Genomic DNA, 20,284 nt, shown 5'->3' on the forward strand with positions numbered 1-20,284 from the left:
AAGATGTTAGTCCTGCACTGGTCTCTTTTACCCGTATTGCCTGGTTTAATACTCAGAAGAGCCTCATGTTGACTAACCAGTGCATACAGAGTGATGCTTACTCTGTGTTTCTGGAGCTCTGGCGATTTCTACAGGGAGGCAGATTTCCACTTGATATAAGAAAGAACTTTGTGGCCTGGCGGGGTGGCTCACGCCTGTAATCCCAGTACTTTGGGAGGCTGAGGCGGGCAGATCACCTGAGGTCAGGAGTTCAAGACAAGCCTAGCCAACACAGTGCAACCCCATCTCTACTAAAAATATGAAAATTAGCCGGGTGTGGTGGCAGGTACCTGTAATCCCAGCTAAGGCTGAGGCAGGAGAATCACTTGAACCTGGGAGGCGAAGGTTGCAGTGAGCCGAGATCGCCCCATTGCACTCCAGCCTGGGTGACCAGAGTGAAACTCTTGTCTCAAAAAAAAAAGAAAAAAAAGAAAGAAACAACTTTGTAGTAGTTAAAATTGTCCGTCCAAAACACGGGACACTTTGAAAGCTAGCCAGCCTGCACCAGGACCTGATTCTTCAGACAGAAGCTACAGTATAGAGCTGTTCACAGGCCGACCTCAGGTCAGATAGAGGGCTCTAAGACTCGTCCTGTGCCGAGGGTCCCTCTTGGATTGTTCCTAGGAGGGGTCAGAGGCCGAGGAGAGGTGTTGGGTTGTTTTTCAGTTACCTCCTTTAGAACCTTAAGTATCAAAAGCAGCGTTTTTCGGACTTTTAAAAAACCATCTCCTGCTGTAAGAGATACATTTTGTGTTGTGACCCAGTACTCCCATATGTAACTGAAACAAATTTCACAGACACTTCCCTGACTGCATGCAGTATTCTCTGATGTAGTCAATCCTGTGCCTTGTTGTTAATATTACTCGTTAACTCCTAAATTGATTTTATAACCATTAATAGGTTGTATGCTTTAGTTTGAGAAACACTTGTCTAAAAGATTTTGAATTTTTAGTTCTCAACCTGATAACCTTTTGCTCACACAGCCTATCTTGTCACAATTCCAGAAAAGATTTAAAATTAACCTCTGCTTGAGGTGTATTGCTGGATAGTGGATCCTCTTCTTTCTCTTAGTATTTATTCTCCTTGTAGCCAATCTGAGTGTGAGATATATATACACAAAAGAATAAATTAGGGCTTCGAGGGATTGAGTGACTCCGGAGGGATGCCATAGGAAGAAGGCCACTGGAATTCAAACCCAGCACCTCTGGTTCCAACCTTTTCCTTTGAACTGCTTGCATTTGACTACTTCAGAGAGGAGGATAGTGCCAAATAATGTGGTTGAAGGAGACAAATTTGGTTTCCTAAAAATGCAGTTGCAACATGAGTATTAAAGGCAGTGGGAACTTGGCACTTCTCTGCTCTCTTTGGCAGTGGTTATTATTTTGCTTTATTTTATTTATTTATTTGAGACAGAGTCTTGCTCCGTCACCCAGGCTGGAATACAGTGGTGGGATCTCGGCTCACTGCAACTTTGCCTCCCAGGTTGAAGCAGTTCTTCTGTCTCAGCTTCCCGAGTAGCTAGGACTAGAGGCGCCTGCCAACACCCCTGGCTAATTTTTGCATTTTTAGTAGAGACGGGGTTTCGCCATGTGGGCCAGGCTGGTCTCAAACTCCTGACCCCAGGTGACCCACCCGCCTCAGCCTCCCAAAGTGCTGGGATTACAGGCGTGAGCCACCATGCCCAGCCTATAATTTCTTGAAGAGGCAACAAGATAAAGTAGATTTAAAAACTTAATTACCCCTAAAAAGTCTTTATATCTAATATCCAGTTTTTCTGAGGAAATATTAGAAAATGTGTTACCTTCAATAGGAACTACAAGAAATAATAAGGTACAGAGCTTTATGTGAAGTTGTGAATATCCTTTATACCAGAGGTTTTTCAAAAAAGTTGACAGCGCCCCCTCATTCATTGAGATGCTGTTTCCCAAGTAGGCTCCCGGGCTTGTGCCAAGCACTGGGCTCGCAGTGCCGAAGCTGATGGAGACCTGGTCTGGCTCCACCGGAGCTCAGGGCTATGCCCTCATGTGCGTACTGATGTGGCTGGAGAGTGAGGGAGTACTCAAAGGCCCTTCTGGGTCATGCCTACGGAGCTGCTGCTTTACCTTTGGGGGAGCTGGAAAGGCTGCGTGGAAGAGTGACTTAGGAACCAGCCTGGGCATAATTAGGGCACACAGTGAGGGCTGCACAGAGCAGGGTCAGCGAGCTGTGTGGTTTGGTGTGTCTGCTATAGGTGATGGTGGATCAGCGAGTTGTGTGGTTTGCTGTGTCTACTACAGGTGATGGTGGATCAGCGAGCTGTGTGGTTTGCTGTGTCTACTACAGGTGATGGTGGAGCTGTGTGGTTTGCTGTGTCTACTACAGGTGATGGTGGATCAGCGAGTTGTGTGGTTTGCTGTGTCTACTACAGGTGACGGTGGATCAGCGAGTTGTGTGGTTTGCTGTGTCTGCTGTAGGTGACGGTGGGGGGGGGGTGGTGACGGTGGATCAGCGAGCTGTGTGGTTTGGTGTGTCTGCTGTAGGTGATGGTGGATCAGGAGTGTGTGGTTTGCTGTGTCTGCTGTAGGTGATGGTGGATCAGCGAGCTGTGTGGTTTGGCGTGTCTGCTGTAGGTGATGGTGGATCAGCGAGCTGTGTGGTTTGGCGTGTCTGCTGTAGGTGATGGTGGCAGTAGGCAGGAGACAGAATTTGGACTTGATTCTTGTAAAGAGCTGGTAATGGGCTCTAAGGCGTTTCAGCAGAGAGTTACTCCTAGTGGCTGCAAAGTTGCTTGCTGTGGTAGGGCATGGAGGCAGGAAGATAGATGAGGTAAAAATAGGGAGTTGAAGGGGCAAGTCAGGGTGGCAAGCAGGAGCTGAAATCAAGAGTTGCTGAGAGTTGTGTAATAACCAAAGCTTATATGATTTGAAGCCGAGATCTGGAGCTCAGCAGAAAGAAAAAGATCAACACTAACAGCCTGATTTGGGGACCCTGGAAATGAGCAGGAGTCCAAGGCATCAGAAAGCCAGGGCAGCCCCACAGCACAGGGCTACAGAGAGGGCAGCAGGAGCTGGGGCAGCTCGGGGGCTTGTCAAAAGGTCATAGGCTCTTTTTACACCTGATACAAGGACAGAAACACACATACACAAGGTCTGGAGGATTCCTGTGAGACAGCAATACATCCCTGTCACTTCAAAATAAGTAAGGACATTCTTGTTTGAGGGGTAAGAGGAGCATTTTTTAAAGACAACAGCTACAGATTTCAGCACCCTCAGCATTCAGAACATGTGTTTAAACCAGGAAAAATTATAAATTGTGTGATAATCGTCCCTGTGTATTTAAACAACACGCCATGGGCCTGACCTTTTCCTTCATCCTTTTGGGCGTATTAAAGCACCTCTAAGATGGATGAGTCAGTCAACTGCAGATCTGAAACTGCTGATTTTGGGAAAACACTTAATGGCTTCCTGGCCTTACCAGAGGGGTTAGGAACTAGCTGGGGACAGCCAGGCCACCCTTCAGTTAGGGTCACTTCTCTGTTATTTTAAACATTTGACTACTCTTTAACTAATTTATGACCTCTTTTTTCCTTTTATTCCATAGGGTAGAATGGTTTTGAAGAAGAAAAAACCTGCTTTCTGACTGATTTTGCCTTGAAGGAAAAAAGAACCTATTTTTGTGCATCATTTACCAATCATGCCACACAAGCATTTATTTTTAGTACATTTTATTTTTTCATAAAATTGCTAATGCCAAAGCTTTGTATTAAAAGAAATAAATAATAAAAAGTCTGTGCTGTTGAGTCTTATTAACCAGACCTGTGTTTTGAGGGCTATTTGGAGCCCGCGGACCCAGATTGCATTTGTTTGTGTTTCAGAGACAGAATGTGCTCCTGGTTCCCATGAGAGGAACAGGGATTGACACTTACTATTGGTGTCTTCACATTGGCTCTTACCCACATAGGGCGCAAGAGCGGGGCATCCTGCTGGTGATGCTGCTTAGGGTGGTCAGTTGATTTACTCATTCTTCAAGGTGGACATTCACTCTGATAATTTCTTCTTTGTGGTTGATCAGCCTCCACCAGAGCTTCAGCACCCCCAGCAGCAGGGACTTGTAACATTTGCTCCCCACTGTGCCTCTGCACCCAGCAGAGTGCTTTGCACATAGTAAGTGCTCAATAAATATTTGTGGAATGAAGGAATGAGTGTAAAAATGATTTTCCAAACCACATCTAATTAGTAATAAATTATGTGTCTGAGATTTTTTTTTTACCTACTTTGTATTCTTTTAAAAACAGCAAACTCAAAAAAGTAGGGTGAGAGCAATTTTACATGTGCCAATGAAATATTTTTGCTTTACTGATGAGAATTTCAAAATATTTTGTTACATTGAATTATATGCTTGAAGGATTTTCAGTATTTTTAAGTGTTTGCTGCAGTGAATTCTTAACCTTCTACCTCACCTTACCTGAGGAGTGAGAATATATTCCTGTTGAAAACAGGGGTTCACTCCAGTAGTCATGCTCAAGTCAGTAGGAGCTGAAAGGATTTTTGCAATCGAAATATAATTCACATACCATAAAATTACCTGTTTAAAGTGTGTATTTCCGTAGTTTTTAGTATAGTCACACAGTTGTGTAACCATCACCACTATCAGATTCCAGAACATTTTCATCACCCCATAAAAAAACCTCATACTCAGTAACTACACACCCCTGCCAGCCCTGGAAACCTGGAAATCTACTCATTGTTTCTATGGATTTGCCTGTTCTGGGCATTTCATGTAAATAGAACCATATAATATGTGGCCTTTTGTGTCTGGCTTCTTTGACTTAGCATGTGTTCACGGTTCATACATGTTGTAGCGTGTGTCAGTACCTCTTTGTGTGGCTGAGTAACACTCCATAGTATGGATGTACCACATTTTGTTCCGCTGATGGACACTTGACTTGTTTCCACTGTTTGGCTGTTATGAATAATGTTGCTATGAACATTCATGTACAAATTTTGGCCTGAACATATATTTTCAGTTCTCTTTGATATGTCCCTAGGATTGCAATTGCTGGATTATGTTATAACTCTGTTTAACTTCTTGAGAAACTGCCAAAATGTTCTTCAAAGCAACTGCACCGTTTTTCATTCTCACCAAGAGTGTATGAGGGTTGCAGTTTCTTCACAACCTCCATAACACCAGTGACTGCCTGTCTTTTTTCTTATAGATGTCATAGTGGGTGTGAAGGAGCTGTCTCATGTTTTTAACATGCATTACCCTAGTGACTAAAGATGCAAAGCATCTTTTCATGTGCTTTTTGGCCATTTTCTATTTTCTTTGGAGAAATGTCTATCCCAGTGCTTTACCCGTTTTTAAATTGGACTGTTTTTTGTTGTAAGAGTTCTTTGTATGTTCTAGATACTAGGCCTTTATCAGATAGGTGATTTGCAAATATTTTCTCCCATTCTCTAAACTATTTATTCACTTTCTTGGTAGTGTCTTTCAAAGCATAAAGTTTTAAATTTAGATGAAGTTGAATATGTCTATTTTTTCCTTTGGTTGATTGTACTTTAGATGTCTAAGAAAGTATTACCTAATTTAAGGTCACAGAGACTTCTAAGAACAATATAGTCTTTGCTCTTACCATTTAGGTCTTTGATGATCCATTTTGAGTTAGTATTTGTATATGGTGTAAGGTAGGGGTCTTACCTTCATTCTTTTGCATGTGGATATTCAGTTTTCCCAGTGCCATTTGTTTGAAACTTTTTTTCCTCCATTAAATGGTCTTGGCACCCTTGTCAAAAATCAATTGAGTGTGACGTATGAGTTTATTTCTGGACTCTCAATTCTTCCATTGATTTCATAGTAAGTTTTGAAATTGGGAAGTGTGAGTTCTCCAACTTTGTTCTTTTCCAAGTTTGTTTTCTTTATTCAGGGTCCCTTGCATTTCTCAATGAATTTTAGAATCAACTTTTCAATCTCTGTAAAAAAAAAAAAAAAAGGTAGGATTTTATAGGGATTGCACTGAATATGTAGATGATTTTAGTTAGCATTGCTGTCTCAACAATATTGTCTTCCAAGTCGTGAGCATGGGATATTGTTCCACATGTTTAATTTCTGTAGAACTATGATTAATTTTTGTACATTGATCTTTTATCCTACAACAGTGCCGAACTCATTTATTAGTTCTCATATTTTTTTGTGGATTCCTTGGGCTTTTCTGTCTACAAGATCATGTCATCTGCACATAGAGATCATTTTTCTTCTTCCTTTCCAATCTGGATGCGTATTTATTTTATCCTCATGCTTAATTGTTCTGGCTAGAACCTCAAATATTAGATTGTTGAATAGAAATGGTGCAAACAGACATCCACGTGTTGTTGTGATCTCGTAGGGAAAAGCTTTCCATCTGTCACCACTGATTATGAAGTTAGCTATTAAGACTATAGATTAGATACCCTTTATCAAGTTGAGAAAGTTACCTTCTATTTCTAGCTTATTGAACGTTTTTATCATGAAACAGTTTTTGATTCTGTCGGAAGCTTTGTGTCTATTGAGATGATCATGTGAGTTTGCCCTTTATTCTATTCTATCCTATGAATATGGTGTATTGCATTGATTTTCTGACATTGAACCAATCTTGGGACAAATCCCGCTTGGTCATAATGTACAATCCTTTTTACGTTTGCTAGATTTAGTTTGTTAGTATTTTGCTGAGGATTTTTGCATCTATATTTATAAGGGATATTGGTATGTAATTAATTCTTATCGTGTCCTTATCTGACCTTGGTATTATCGTAATGCTGGCATCATATAAACAATTATGAAGTGTTCTTTCCTCTTCTGTTTTTTGGAAGATCTTAAGAAGAATTGTGTTAATTCTTCTTTAGATATTTGGAAGCCATCTGGTCCTGGACTTCTCTTTGTAGGAAGTTTTTTGATTACCAACTCATTCTCTCCTCACTTAGAGGGCTATTCAGGTTTTTTATTTATAGTTGAGACAGTTTGAGTCTTTGTATCTTTCTAGGAATTTATCCTTTTTTGTTTTATTGATTTTTTCTCTTCTATTCTCTATGTCATTAATTTTTACTCAAATCTTGTTTTTTTGTTTTGTTTTTGAGATGTCTCGCTCTATCACCCAGGCTGGAGTGCAGTGGCACAATCTCAGCCCACTGCAGCCTTGAACTCCCTGGCTCCAACAATCCTCCTACCTCAGCCTCCCAAAGTGCTAAGATTACAGGCTTGAGCCCACCACACCTGGCCTTACTCAAATCTTTATTATTTTCTTCTACTTGGTTTAGGTTTAGTTTTTTTCTTTTTTAAGGTAGAAGATGTTATTGATTTGAGGTCTTTTTTATTTAATGTAGTTGTTTATAGCTATAAATTTCCCTCTGAGTCCTATTTCACCTGTTCGTAAATTTTGATATGTTGTGGCTTTTATTTTGTCTCTGGCTTCCCCGTTATTCCTTCTTTGGCCCGTTGGTTATTTAGGAGTATGTTGTTTGAATCCTGTGTGTTCATAAATTTCACAAATTTCCTTCTGTTATAGATTTCCAATTTCATTCTAAATTCAGTTATTGGTTGGAGAACATACTTTGTATGATCTCAATCATAAATTTATTAAGGCTTCTCTTATGACCCAACATGGTATATCCCGGAGAATGTTCCATGTGCACTTAAGAATGTACATATTCTGATCGAGACCATCCTGGCCAACCCGGTGAAACCCCGTCTCTACTAAAAATACAAAAAATTAGCCGGGCGTGGTGGCGGCTGCCTGTAGTCCCAGCTACTTGGGAGGCCGAGGCAGGAGAACGGTGTGAACCTGGGAGGTGGAGCTTGCAGTGAGCCCAGATCGCGCCACTGCACTCCAGCCTGGGCAACAGAACAAGACTCTGTCTCAAAAAAAAAAAAAAAGTACATATTCTGCTATTGTTGGATAGACTGTTCTGTAGATGTGTGTTAGGTCTAGTTAATGTGTTGCTCAAATCTTCTATTTGCTTCTTTTTCTTCTCTGTAGTTCTAGAAATTGTTGAAAGTGAGTATTGTTATCTCAGTATTGTTGAATTACATTACTCTCTTTTATTCTGTTTTGCTTCATGTAGTTTGGGACTCTGTTGTTAGGTGCATACGGGGTTGAAGAATGTTTTAAAGCTGAACTGGTTATTCATACACCTCTATCCATTGAGATTCCCTGGTTCAGTGGCCCTCCTCTGAACCAACTCCAGCCAACTCAAAATGCCAGAGTTCAGCCGAGCATGTTTGGCCTTATTTTCTAGAGTGGACTCTCTTGTATTGATAGCTTCCTCAGTAAAAAGTTTTTTCCTCTGGTAGTATTTCATAAACTCATGGTATAATTCCTCCCCACCTGGTTTTATCTCAGTGGAAATCAAAGCAGTTCTTCCTTTTTCTTTCCTTCTCTCCTTATTTAACAGTGATTCATTATTTTCCTTCATCAGCAGTCATTAGAAGATGCTGAAGTACATCAGGAGGCGTAGGACTTTTAATGACAGTGTTACTCTTTCTACTAACTTAATGTGCTTTCTTTTCACATTATTTCAGTCATAGTATTAAGTAAGACTTTAAAAAAATAGATGCTGTTCAAGGCCAGATAGAGAATTTTTGCAAGAGCTAAGAAGCGAAATGAGTGAATTAATAGATTGGGACTTACCATCAGTCTTAGGGAACATTTGTCATCTGCCATTGAAATTTGAACCTGTTTGTGACTTTGAACTTTAACAGACATTATTAATTTTTCATAATTTAATCATGGTCTCAGTAACCATGAAGGTGTATTTTGTGTGCACATGTGCATGCATGTGCACCTTAAACGTGTTTTTGTCCCTAAAACCAGGAATACAATTAGTATCAAAATGCAGTTATTTAGGCCGGGTGGGGTGGCTCACACCTGTAATCCCAACACTTTGGGAGGCTGAGGCGAGTGGATCACTTGAGCCCAGGGATTTGATACCAGCCTGGCCAACATGGCAAAACCCCATATCTACTAAAAATACAAAAATTAGCCAGGCATGGTGGCAGGTGCCTATAATTCCAGCTACTTGGGAGGCTGAGGCAGGAGAATCGCTTGAACCCTGGAGGTAGAGGTTGCAGTGAGCTGAGATCGTGCCATTTCACTCCATCCTGGATGATGGAGTGAGACTCTATCTTAAGAAAAAAAAAAAAGTTATTTAATAAGCATGATGCTATCAGCTGTCAACCTTAAATAATGAGATTCAGAAAATATCGTGAAGTATAGAGTTTGTTCAAGCACAGAGCTTGAGGATGGCCACCCAGGAAAGCAGCTTCAAACAAATGGGATCAGTGTTCCACTCTGGAGAAGTTAAAGTATCATATAGGCAGAGACAGAAGTTTTAGCAAGATTATACCATTTTCCACATGAGACTAGTGAGTATGTTACAGTGATCTGATTGATTACAGATTGCCCCCTGAGGAGGGGCAGTGATCTGAGGGGTCTTAGTCTGGTCTTAATTATTTACAGAATTTTTAAAAGGCAGAAGTTGCAGCTGCGTGCCATGTGACTCAGCTGCATAGCCGCATTCCTCTGAAGTCTCAGGATAATTTAAAGTTACAACAGCTTTGAATTATTTAATTTCACACAACTAAGAAGTCAGATTTACAAATAGAAGCACTGTATAAAGTTGAATAATGTTTGTTTACTATTTAAGAAATTCGAGATTAAAATTTAATCTGGTATTTCAGAGTTTTAAACTCTTCTTGGACAAACTTTTGTAATGCAAGAGACACAGATGGTTTTGTCTCTTTTTTTTTAAGTATTTTTCTAGAGTATTTTCAGCCGGGGCAACATAGCAAGACCCCATCTCTATAAAAAATTTAAAAACTAGCTGGACATGGTGGCTTGTTCTTATAGCCCCAGCTACTCAGGAGGCAGGAAGATTACTTGAGCCCAAGAGTTCAAGGATACAGTGAGCTATGGTTGCACCACTGCACTCCAGCCTTGGCATCACAGCAAGACCGTGTCTTTAAAAAAAAAAAAAAAAATTGTCCAGGCACGGTGGCTCATGCCTGTAATCCATGCAACTTTGGGAGGCCAAAGCAGGCAGATCACCTGAGGTCAGTAGTTCGAGATCAGCCTGGCCAACGTGGCGAAACCCCATCTCTACTAAAAATACAAAAATTAGCCAGGCGTGGTGGCGCACGCCTGTAATCCCAGCTACTCGGGAGGCTGAGGCAGGAGAATCGCTTGAACCCGGGAGACAGAGGTTGTAGTGAGCTGAGATGGTACCGTTGCATTCCAGCCTGGGTGACAGAGCGAGACTCCATCTCAAAAAAAAAAAAAATTATTTCAAGGAAGCATTGGCCAGGTTGGTCAGAAGTTGATAAGAATGTCATCTGAAGACCCTCCACAAGAAAGCAAGTGCCCCTGATTCTACCCAGCAGCTTAAGGCAGTCTTAGCTAGCCTGATAAGTCCATTAAATCAAATTTCTCATTGGCTAGCTAGGTTGTCACTTTAGACTTTAAAAATAATTGGGAAAATGTCCTGAAGCTTCCTTGACTTTTTATCTTCCAAATTATTTGGTTGTGCCAAGTTCCTTATCAAGACTCTTTTTTTCTCTCTCTCTTTTTTTGAGACAGAGTCTCGCTCTATCAGTCGCCCAGGCTGGAATGCAGTGGTGTGATCTCGGCTCACTGTGACCTCCACTTCCCGGGTTCAAGCAATTCTTTTGCCTCAGCCTCCCAAGTAGCTGGGATTACAGGCACCCGCCACCATGCCTGGCTAATTTTTGTATTTTTAGTAGAGACGGGGGTTTCACCATGTTGGCTAGGCTTGTCTCAAACTCCTGACCTCAGGTGATCCGCTCGCCTCGGCCTCCCAAAGTGCTGTGATAACAGGCATGAGCCGGTGCACCAGGCCAAGAGCAACAAATAGAACAAAGAATAGAGTCCCAGTGAAACAGACCACCGTTCTAGATCTGCCATGAAGCTGGGCAGGAAGAAACTGTTAACTATTGCTAGAGGTTCCTGATCACTTAGGGTGTGCCAGTTAGCATGCTGAGTTGTTTACATGTGTAATCATTTTAATCTTTGCAGTATCTGAACGAGAGAAGATATAGTTGGTTTTCTATTTTACAAGTGAAGAAAACTGATGGTTCAAAAGGTTCAAGTTGCTTGCCCAAGTTCACTTACCTGCTAAGGGGCAAAGTCAGAATGAGACCCAGGCAGCCCAGAGTCAGTGCTCCTAACTACTGGCTACCCTCCAGCCTGGAGACAGTTAGACCAGGACCTACTATGTGCACAGCCCGCACCCTAGAGCAATTCACAGTCTCAGGGTGAAAACAGGAGAAGTGAATGGAGGTAGCTATTTGAGGGCTGAGCTACACAAACACACACACACACACCCCCATATTATGTGCATATATGGTCTGTGTATATAGATATACTGTATGTATAATATATAATAGCATATTGTGTAGATATATATATCATATGCAGTCTATATATGCTATGTCAATGTATACCTACTATATACTTACATATACACACGTACACTATTGTTCAATAACAGTGTACAATAATAATAGCTAACACATACAGTGCTTAACTGTATGCTAGGTCCTCTTTGAAGCATTTTGCTGTATTAACTCATTAAATCCTTGCGACAACCCTCTTATTAACTCCGTTTTACAGATGAGGAAACAGTCTTGGAGAAATCCGGTAACTTGCCAAGGTTGCCCTGCTGGTAAGTAGCAGAGGCTGGATTTCAACACATAAGCTGGCCCCAGGGTCTGTGTTCCAAGCCCCATTCTATTTGCCTCTTAGAGAAGCTCACCAAGTGTCAGGGGCAGGCTGTGGGGCGTCCTGACCAGTGGCCGCTAGTGTGCACAGCATGATAGTAGAAAAGGCCGGGAAGTGTGCTGCGCTTGATTTAGGACACGGGGGGGGGGGGGGGGTGTGGGTGAGAGACGCGTCCTAGGGCTGGATGGTGATGTTACAGGGCACGGACTTTCCTGTGGGCAGCAGTCAGGAGGCCCATGCATTTTGGAAGGTGGCATCTGAATGCACCCTGGTTCTGAAAATAGTAAAATAGTGGGATTACTAAAGATAGAATTGCTAGTTTAAACTGTTTTAATGTAGAAACTGCCTCACCAAACAAACCAGGAGGCAAGAATGGTGAAGACAGTTGTGTCAGTGATGAGAAGATTCAAGAAACCCAGGTATGGAGACCTGTGTGAAGAATTCATTCAGTACAGTAGGGTTGCATCAGTGTGCACTTGTGCACACTAAACAGTGCATCCTCGGAGGGAGAGAGGTGTTGAGATCCTGTAAGGAGAGTACTTTATTTGCCAAGGAGTTGAAAAAATAGGTAGAAATAACGGGAGCTAGGGTGGCAACCGGCCCTGAGATCAGCCCGAGGCTAAAGAAAGATAAAGGCAAACCCAGCTGATGAAAAGATCCCCTATGGTGCTGGGCGCGGGGGCTCACGCCTGTAATCCCAGCACTTTGGGAGGCCCAGGCGGGCGGATCATGAGGTCAGGAGATCGAGACCATCCTGGCTAACACGGTGAAACCCCGTCTCTACTAAAAATACAAAAAATTAGCCAGGCGTGGTGGCGGGCGCCTGTAGTCCCAGCTACTCTGGAGGCTGAGGCAGGAGAATGGTGGGAACCCGGGAGGCGGAGCTTGCAGTGAGCCGAGATCGCGCCACTGCACTCCAGCCTGGGAGACAGTGAGACTCCGTCTCAAAAAAAAAAAAAAAAAATCCCCAATGGGTGTGCTGTAGTGGCCGGTCTGTTGAGGCTTCAAGAAGACTAAGAAGAAAGTTAGTACATTTGTAGAAATTACCCACTTTCTTTACTCTTGTTTCTTTACCTTAAAGTTTTTTTTTTTATAAAAGTCCCTTTTAAGGGAAATATCCGTTGTCTTGCCTGACCAAAGGCAAGTATTTTGAAACGGGGTTTCTCACTGTGGGTCAGGAAGGTGATCTGACGCGGGCCCTCCCTGTGGGGGCTTCTTTCCTCCTGACCACACGCAGACCCCGCGTGGCTACGGCAGGAGCAGCCTAGACACATGTACAGTGAAGAATCACTCAGAATTCGAAGGCACGAATGCTTTCTTCCTTTTCAGATCCAGAAAAGTGAGTTTCCAGCACGGGCCTTTGGTCACATACCTACCGTAACTGTAGGGGGGTTGCACCGTAGGAGCTTGGGGTTTATAAATACAAGAAACAGTATCGCCCAAATGGCATTTGAAAAGTACCTTGGAGGACAGCAAAACGCGGATGGGAAGCACAGGGGAACTGAGACTTACTGAAGGAACGTCAGTCATATGCTTCTGTCACTCACAGCTGGGCAGATGCGGCCGTGGGGAGTGACAGGCAGAATCGCCCCCGCCCCCATTTAAATATCCCCCGCCCCCGCCTTTTTCCCTCCGGGCATTTATTGTTGAGTGGGTATAAACGCATGCAGCTCAGGTTCCCACCCTCTTCGGGCTGGAATCCTATCTGGAAGCGTGCATGCACTGCCCAGGACAGATGACAGAGTTTGCTGCAGCAGAGCGTAGTATTTAGGTTCCTGCCGAGGCCAGACACCGCTCATAAGCTTAGGGCAAAGCAAACTGAATTTCCGTTGTCCCTGTTGAGTCTGTCACCTACGCCTCCGATACATTAAACACACAAGCCAGCATCCTCTCAGCGCTTTGTGTTGATTTGATCTGCAGCTTAGACTGTCCACCGCGGTGTGAGTCCTGCTTGACCTCTCCCAGCCTCTGTTTTCTCACCAGTGGAGTAAAAGTCACTGTAACAGCAACGTAGCGCAGTCAGGGTTGGAAACGTGGTGTGTGTGAAAGTACCCGGCGTTTAGTGTTGCTCAGCAATCTTTTTTCTTTCCTTACTTGTATGAAAAGATGAACTACTCATCAGAACCCTTTTTAGCACCGATGACAGGAAAGCCTTGCTCGGGTGCCACTCAGCCCAGAAAAGCCCTCGCCACTGAGGTGTTGCAGCTGATCCATGCAGTGTTTGGGTCCACTGGGTCCCACTGTTTCCCCAGGTGCGATCAGCACACCCTGCAGGGTGTGGGACTGAGCCTTGCTCATTGTAGTGGAAGGACAGGGGTCACAGGTGTGGGTGAGAACTCCTGCAGCCCTTAGAAAGGCCCAGCCTCACCTCCAGTGGCCGTTGCTGTTTTATATGAAAGCCTTATGTGAAAATACTAGTCAGTTATCACTTTATTTTTTTAGCCATGTTGTCCAAGCTGGTCTTGAACTCCTGGCCTCAAGTGATCCACCCGCCGTGGCCTCCCAAAGTGGCTGGGATTACAGGTGTGAGCTACCCCACCTGGCCCAGTTATCACTTTCAACAGGTGCAGCTACCATTAAACCCAAGGCATTAGTGACAAAATAAAGCTTTGCCACTTGTGAGCAAATATATGTGCCTGATCTGGAAACAGGGCCTGCTGTCATGCTAGAAATGATGCAGAGAAATTAGGAGGAAAGGGGACTCGCAGGGGTAGGAGCCCCTTTCACAGAGCCAGACACGTTACCCTGCAGCCTTGCTCCAGGTGAACTTCTTTTTTTTTTTTTTTTTTTTGAGACAGGGTGGCACTTTGTCACCCAGGCTGCAGTGGTGTGATCATGGTTCACTGCAGCCTCAAACTCTGGGACTCAAGAGATCCTCCCACCTCAGCCCCCTGAGGAACTGGGAGACTCTGTCTCTACAAAAATTAAAAAAAAAAAATTTAGCCAGGCATGGTGGCTTGCAAGGAGGTTGAGGCAGGAGAATTGCTTGAACCTGGGAGGTGGAGGTTGCTGTGAGCCGAGATGGCGGCACTGCACTCCAGCCTGGGCAACAGAGCAAGACTCCATCTCAAAAAATTAAAAAATTTAAAAAAGTTGAGAAAGTTGGAGCATTAATTCCTTTAAGGAGATATAAAATTAGATCTGTACATAACATTGTTAAGTCAGCTATAGGAACACAATGAAGTTTCCGTCGTGAAAATCTTAAAACTTGTCAGATCGTTTAGTTACTTAGTTTATTGGAAATAGCACTGAGCACTTAAGACTTAAAATTTCTTAGAAATAAGGCCGGGCGTGGTGGCTCACACCTGTAATCCCAGCACTTTGGGAGGCCGAGGCAGGTGGATCACGAGGTCAGGAGTTCAAGACCAGCCTGGCCAATATGGCGAAACCCCGTCTCTACTAAAAATACAAAAATTAGCCGGGCGTGGTGGCAGGCACCTGTAGTCCCAGCTACTCGAGAGGCTGAGGCAGGAGAATTGCTTGAACCCAGGAGGCGGAGGTTGCAGTGAGCCGAGATCGCGCCGTTGCTCTCCAGCCTGGGTGACAAAGCAAGACTCCGTCCCCAAAAAAAAAAAAAAAAAATTTCTCAGAAATAAAGAGAAGTGGTTAGTGACATGGGACCTTGGAAAGACCTTGATAAGTTTTGAGTTTTAATTACATTTCTATTGCCTTAGAAAAGTGTATTTTCTCATTTACATTACCATTTCTGGAGCAGCATAAGCTCTTAAATCAGGCAACATGTTGCAACTCAGGAATTTTAATCACTGTTAAATATATTTTGCAGTTTAATCGTAGCTGCAATCTAAGTTACTTGTGAGAATATAAGACTGAAAGATAACTTGGCTTTGGGTTCAGTTTTACCTGGATTGTAGTTTTAGCTTTATGATTTTGAGTAAGTTATTTTATCTCTCTGAGCCTCACCTTTTCTGTGTATGAAATAATGACACACGTATCTTGCAGGCAGGTTGTTGTGAAATTATACATAAGTGTTACGCCTTTTCCTCTTTATCCCCTTTTCCTCTTCATCGCCTTTTTCTTCTAGTTTGAAATTGTTTTAAATTGTTTTTCTGAATAAGTAATAAGTGCACATGGCAAAAAATAAAAATAGTAAAACCGATTACGGTTTAAATAGTAAAAAAGGTTGGAAGGTAGAAAGTCCATGTCAGGCCCTCCCTGATCCCAGTGTCCCAGACCTCTCCTGGCAGTCTCTGTTGTCTGTGCCTTGTGTGTACACTTCCAAAGAGATTTTGTGTCTGAATGAGCATATGATGGTTTCACACACATTCCCCAACAAAATCCCTCCCGCGCATAGTCATAAAACCAGTCACCTATTGGTCAGTGACCTGTCCATTTTCCTTTAGCCCAAAGGAAGACTGTTTTTTTTTTTTTTTTTTTGAGACAGTGTCTTGCTCTGTCCCAGGCCGGAGTGCAGTGGCGCAATCTCAGCTCACTGCAACCTCAGCCTCTCTGGTTGAAGCAATTCTCCTGCCTCAGCCTCCTGAGTAGCTGGGACTACAGGCACGTGCCACCACACCCAACTAATTTTTGTAATTTTAGTAGAGATGGTGTTTCACCATGTTGGCCAGGATGGTCTCAATCTCTTGACCTCATGATCCGCCCCCCTCAGCCTCTCAAATTGCTGGGATTACAGGCCTGAGCCACCGCACCCAGCCAGAAGAAAAGACATTTTTGAGGCTCTTCTGTCAAACAAAAAGCCCTATCTTATATCCACAGGAAAGAGTTACACATAACTGGAAATATGTCACCCATAGCAAATTAGCAGAGGATGTTCTAAGAAAAATTACAGCGTCTCTGAAGAAAACATCACGTATTTGAAGTCCAGAAGTCTCAGAAAGGGACTTCACAAATATACTCTAATGATTACAGTTTAAACAGGTAGACTGAGGCTTTCAGTCTTCATAGTAACCTGAAAATGTTCTCCTAAATGGCTTTACTGTGGAGAATTCTGTTCTCTTTTTGCATCCACATCAACAATTCCCTTTAAAATGTCTAAAATTCTTTCTTACTCAAGGTTGCAATTTCAAGGCTTAGCTGGGCTTCCACTTGCTATTTTCTAGAACTTAATCCAAAAACAGTTACTTAAATTCGAGACTAAGGACATATAATACTATAGATTTTCCAAAAAGAGCATACGGACCATATATTCTTTTTTTCCAAAATTTGGAGATTTTTCCATATCAGTGCATACAGATCTGTCTGCCTCAGTCTCTTTAATATTGATAAATGCATTGTGTATTGAATCAGTCCTCAATTGATGAGTATTTCAGTTATTTAAAACCTTTGTAATCTTCATTAAAGCCATCTAACTACCATAACTGATGGTACAGAAATAACAACTGGTGGTTAATTTTCAGCTTCTTCATTGTTTCTTGGTGCCAGTGCCCTCTTTATTTCATACTGAGATGGTTCTAAGTTAAACCTATTTGGACACAAATTAGTGACTAATTAGAATAGTATACACCCTACTCAACTCAATTTAATGGAATATTTATTGGCATGATGTGAAGAAACTGAAATAAACTATATCAGAGTTGTGCCCATGGGGAGTTTATGGTCTTATTGAGAAAGAAAGACATAAAACAGCAAATAGGATAACAGACATAATGAGGTTCTTATATTTTACAGAGACTTGCAGAATGTACTGCTCTATTTCATTTTTTAAATTCTGTTAATCAGTTTCAGTATTCTATTAAGCCTCATTAAAGAAACTCTAAGCCACTGGTAATAAGTTTATCAGGTTTCTCTTTCTGGTAATGTCAGACTAGCTTGTTGTGGTGCAACCATCGTATCAAGAAGAACTAGAAATATGGAAAAAGTATTTTTAAAACATTTTATTTTAAGAAATTAAAGAGCTGTCAGTGCAATGATGACTTGAGGTGCAAAGATCGTAGAGAAAAGGGAGGTACAGAGATGTGAATCCAATATTCAACCCTACTTTTTTTCTCGTGGCATCTGCCAATTCATAAGCAGTGACTGAAAAGTGACTAGAAAGTGGTGGCCGAAAGACAGAGAGAAGGAGAGCTCAAGCAGCCTTACTGGGCTTGTGAGATGAAACTTGGAATTCATGGCCCACCAAGCAGAAAGAACCCCGATAAGCATCCCAGGCCTTCCATTGGGACTCCCAAAGGGCTACAGCCCAGAACTGGAGGTTGAGCCAGAATTTGACTCATCTCAAAGACAGAAGCCCAACTTTGAATCTGTTCAATCTCTAGTTAGATTAAAGTGATGTGCCCATATTCTAAAAGTGATATGTCACTTCCAGAGGCAGTGGGAAGTCCTCTAGAGAAAAGTCACCATCAGCAACATCAGATTATGTCTGTTTCTCGTATACATGTCCAGCAATCCATTAAAAACCAACCAAACAAAACAGGCAAGCCAGGAGATAAGACCAAATGACCAAAAAGGAGAAAAAACAAAGAACAGAAATAGATCCACAAGAAATCTAACTATTAGAAATACAAAAACAGACTTTTAAAATAATTAAGTATGTTCAGGAAATCAATGACAAATAAGTGGAAATAACAAAGAATCAAATGGAAACACGAGGACTGAAAAATAATTGAAAGGAAGAACTCACTAGAGGGTTTAACATCAACTTAAACACAGCTAAGAGAGGCTTCATGAACTGGAAGGCAGATCAGGAGAGACTGTCTGAGCTGAAGCAAAAAAATTAAATGAGAAGAAAAATACAGAAAAAGGCATGAGTCTTTAGATTATGAAAAAATTAATATACATGTAATTCAAGTCATAGAAGGAGAGAAGACAGAGAATGAGGCAGAAGCAGTATTTGAAGAGATAATGACACAATTTTTCAAACCTGACAAAAGACATCAAACTACAGATTAGAGAAGTACTGGGAACACCAAGCAGAGTAAAGAAAAAGAAAACCACAGCAAGACATATCACAGTAAATTATTTTAAGAAGCACAGAAAAACTTAAAGGCAAAGAAAAAGATACTTTATCTCAATTTTTAAATTTTTTAAAACTGAGATGAAATTCTCATAACATAAAAGTAACCATTTGAAAGTGAACAATTTGGGCTGGGCACAGTGGCTCATGCCTGTAATCCCAGCACTTTGGGAGGCCAAGGTGGGAGGATCATGAGGTCAGGAGTTCGAGACCAGCCTGGCAAAAGAGACCAGCCTGGCCAACATGGTGAAACCCCATCTCTACTAAAAATACAAAAATTAGTTGGGCGTGGTGCCGGGCACCTGTAATCCCAGCTACTCAGGATGCTGAGGCAGGAGAACCGCTTGAACCTGGGAAGTGGAGGTTGCAGTGAGCCGAGATCGTACCATTGCACTCCAGCCTGGGCGACAGAGCAAGACTCCGACTCAAAAAGAAAAAGAAAAAAAAGAAAGTGAGCAATTCAGGAAAGTGAGGAGCCACTGCCAGTGTCACCACCTGCACTCTTGCCCATTCCAACCATCTGTTAAGCACAGTGGTCACTGTGAAGGTCCAGGTGTGCAGACATGCCTGGCCTGAGGATATTAAAACAGCATGTTGGAGAATGACACTGATGTGGCGCCCAGATAAAAGTCCTGAGACTAAAGAAGAAGCAGAGAGAAAAATTCAGATGAGTAGTGGAGGCATATGAGGCGCTGCTGTCTGATGCTAAAAAAAAAAAAAAAAAAAAAAAAAAAAAAGGGGGACGTATATAACAGAACGATTAGACAGAGGAGGAGGAGGTGGAATGCATTTTGACATCCGTCCGAGGTTAATTCACAGTCCGTAACTCAGATGATGTCTTCAGGGAATTTTTTTGGTGGGAGGGACCCATTTTCATTCAACTTCTTTGAAGACCCATTTGAGGACTTTTTTGGGAATCAAAGGGGTCACCAAGGGAGGGGGTCGTTTTTCTCCACTTTTGGTGGATTTCCGTCTTTTGGAAGTGGATTTTCTTCTTTTGATGAAGATTTTCTTCATTTGGATCACTAGGTCAGGGCCTCACTTCATTCTCTTCCACGTCATTTGTGGTAGTGGAATGGCAACTTCAAATCTATATCAACTTCTACTAGAAATGGTTAACGGCAGAAACATCACTAAAAAGAGAGTTGCTGAGAATGGTGGAGAAAGGGTAGAAATGGGAGAACACGGCCAGCAGTAAGGAGTAGCTGCTGCGCTTGGTTGCAAAGTCATTCAATGCATGCATCGAATGACAGTGTTCAGCTACAGAAGCACCATCTGAGCGTTAACAGGAACATTTTTTTGAATATTTCAAATGAACTCAACTATTGGTAGAATTGTACCTAAAGTATTGATAAACAACTCACAGAGCCCCTATTTGTCATAAACTTTTGAGTTTATTGTTAGGACCACATAATAGGACCATTTTTTTCTGTCTTTAGAGTTGTTATAAATCTCTGTATGCACTCTTATTTATTTATGTATTTATTTATTTTTGAGATAGAGTCTTGCTCTGTATCCCAGGCTGGAGTGCAGTGGCACGATCTCCGCTCACTGCAACCTCTGCCTCCTGA

General features: G+C 42.3%; 1 protein-coding gene and 1 pseudogene across 3 annotated transcripts in view; both read left to right on the forward strand.

The window, feature by feature from the left end:
• The window catches only part of RNF130 (ring finger protein 130), a 151,771-nt gene that overhangs the window by 112,234 nt on the left and 19,253 nt on the right, over positions 1-20,284 (forward strand). For 2 of the 3 annotated variants that reach the window (XM_030824267.1, XM_030824284.1), the window contains one exon: positions 3,619-3,802. The exons of the other annotated variant lie outside the window; for it this stretch is intronic. In XM_030824267.1, coding sequence (XP_030680127.1) covers positions 3,619-3,634 — 16 coding nt within the window. In that variant the 3' untranslated portion in view covers positions 3,635-3,802. Of the gene's footprint in view, positions 1-3,618; positions 3,803-20,284 lie in introns of those variants that run through there. 3 annotated transcript variants of the gene reach the window in all.
• On the forward strand, positions 13,922-20,171 carry LOC115836988 (annotated as a pseudogene).

The sequence above is a fragment of the Nomascus leucogenys genome, chromosome 2, assembly GCF_006542625.1.
Source record: "Nomascus leucogenys isolate Asia chromosome 2, Asia_NLE_v1, whole genome shotgun sequence".
Taxonomy (NCBI): Eukaryota; Metazoa; Chordata; class Mammalia; order Primates; family Hylobatidae; genus Nomascus; species Nomascus leucogenys.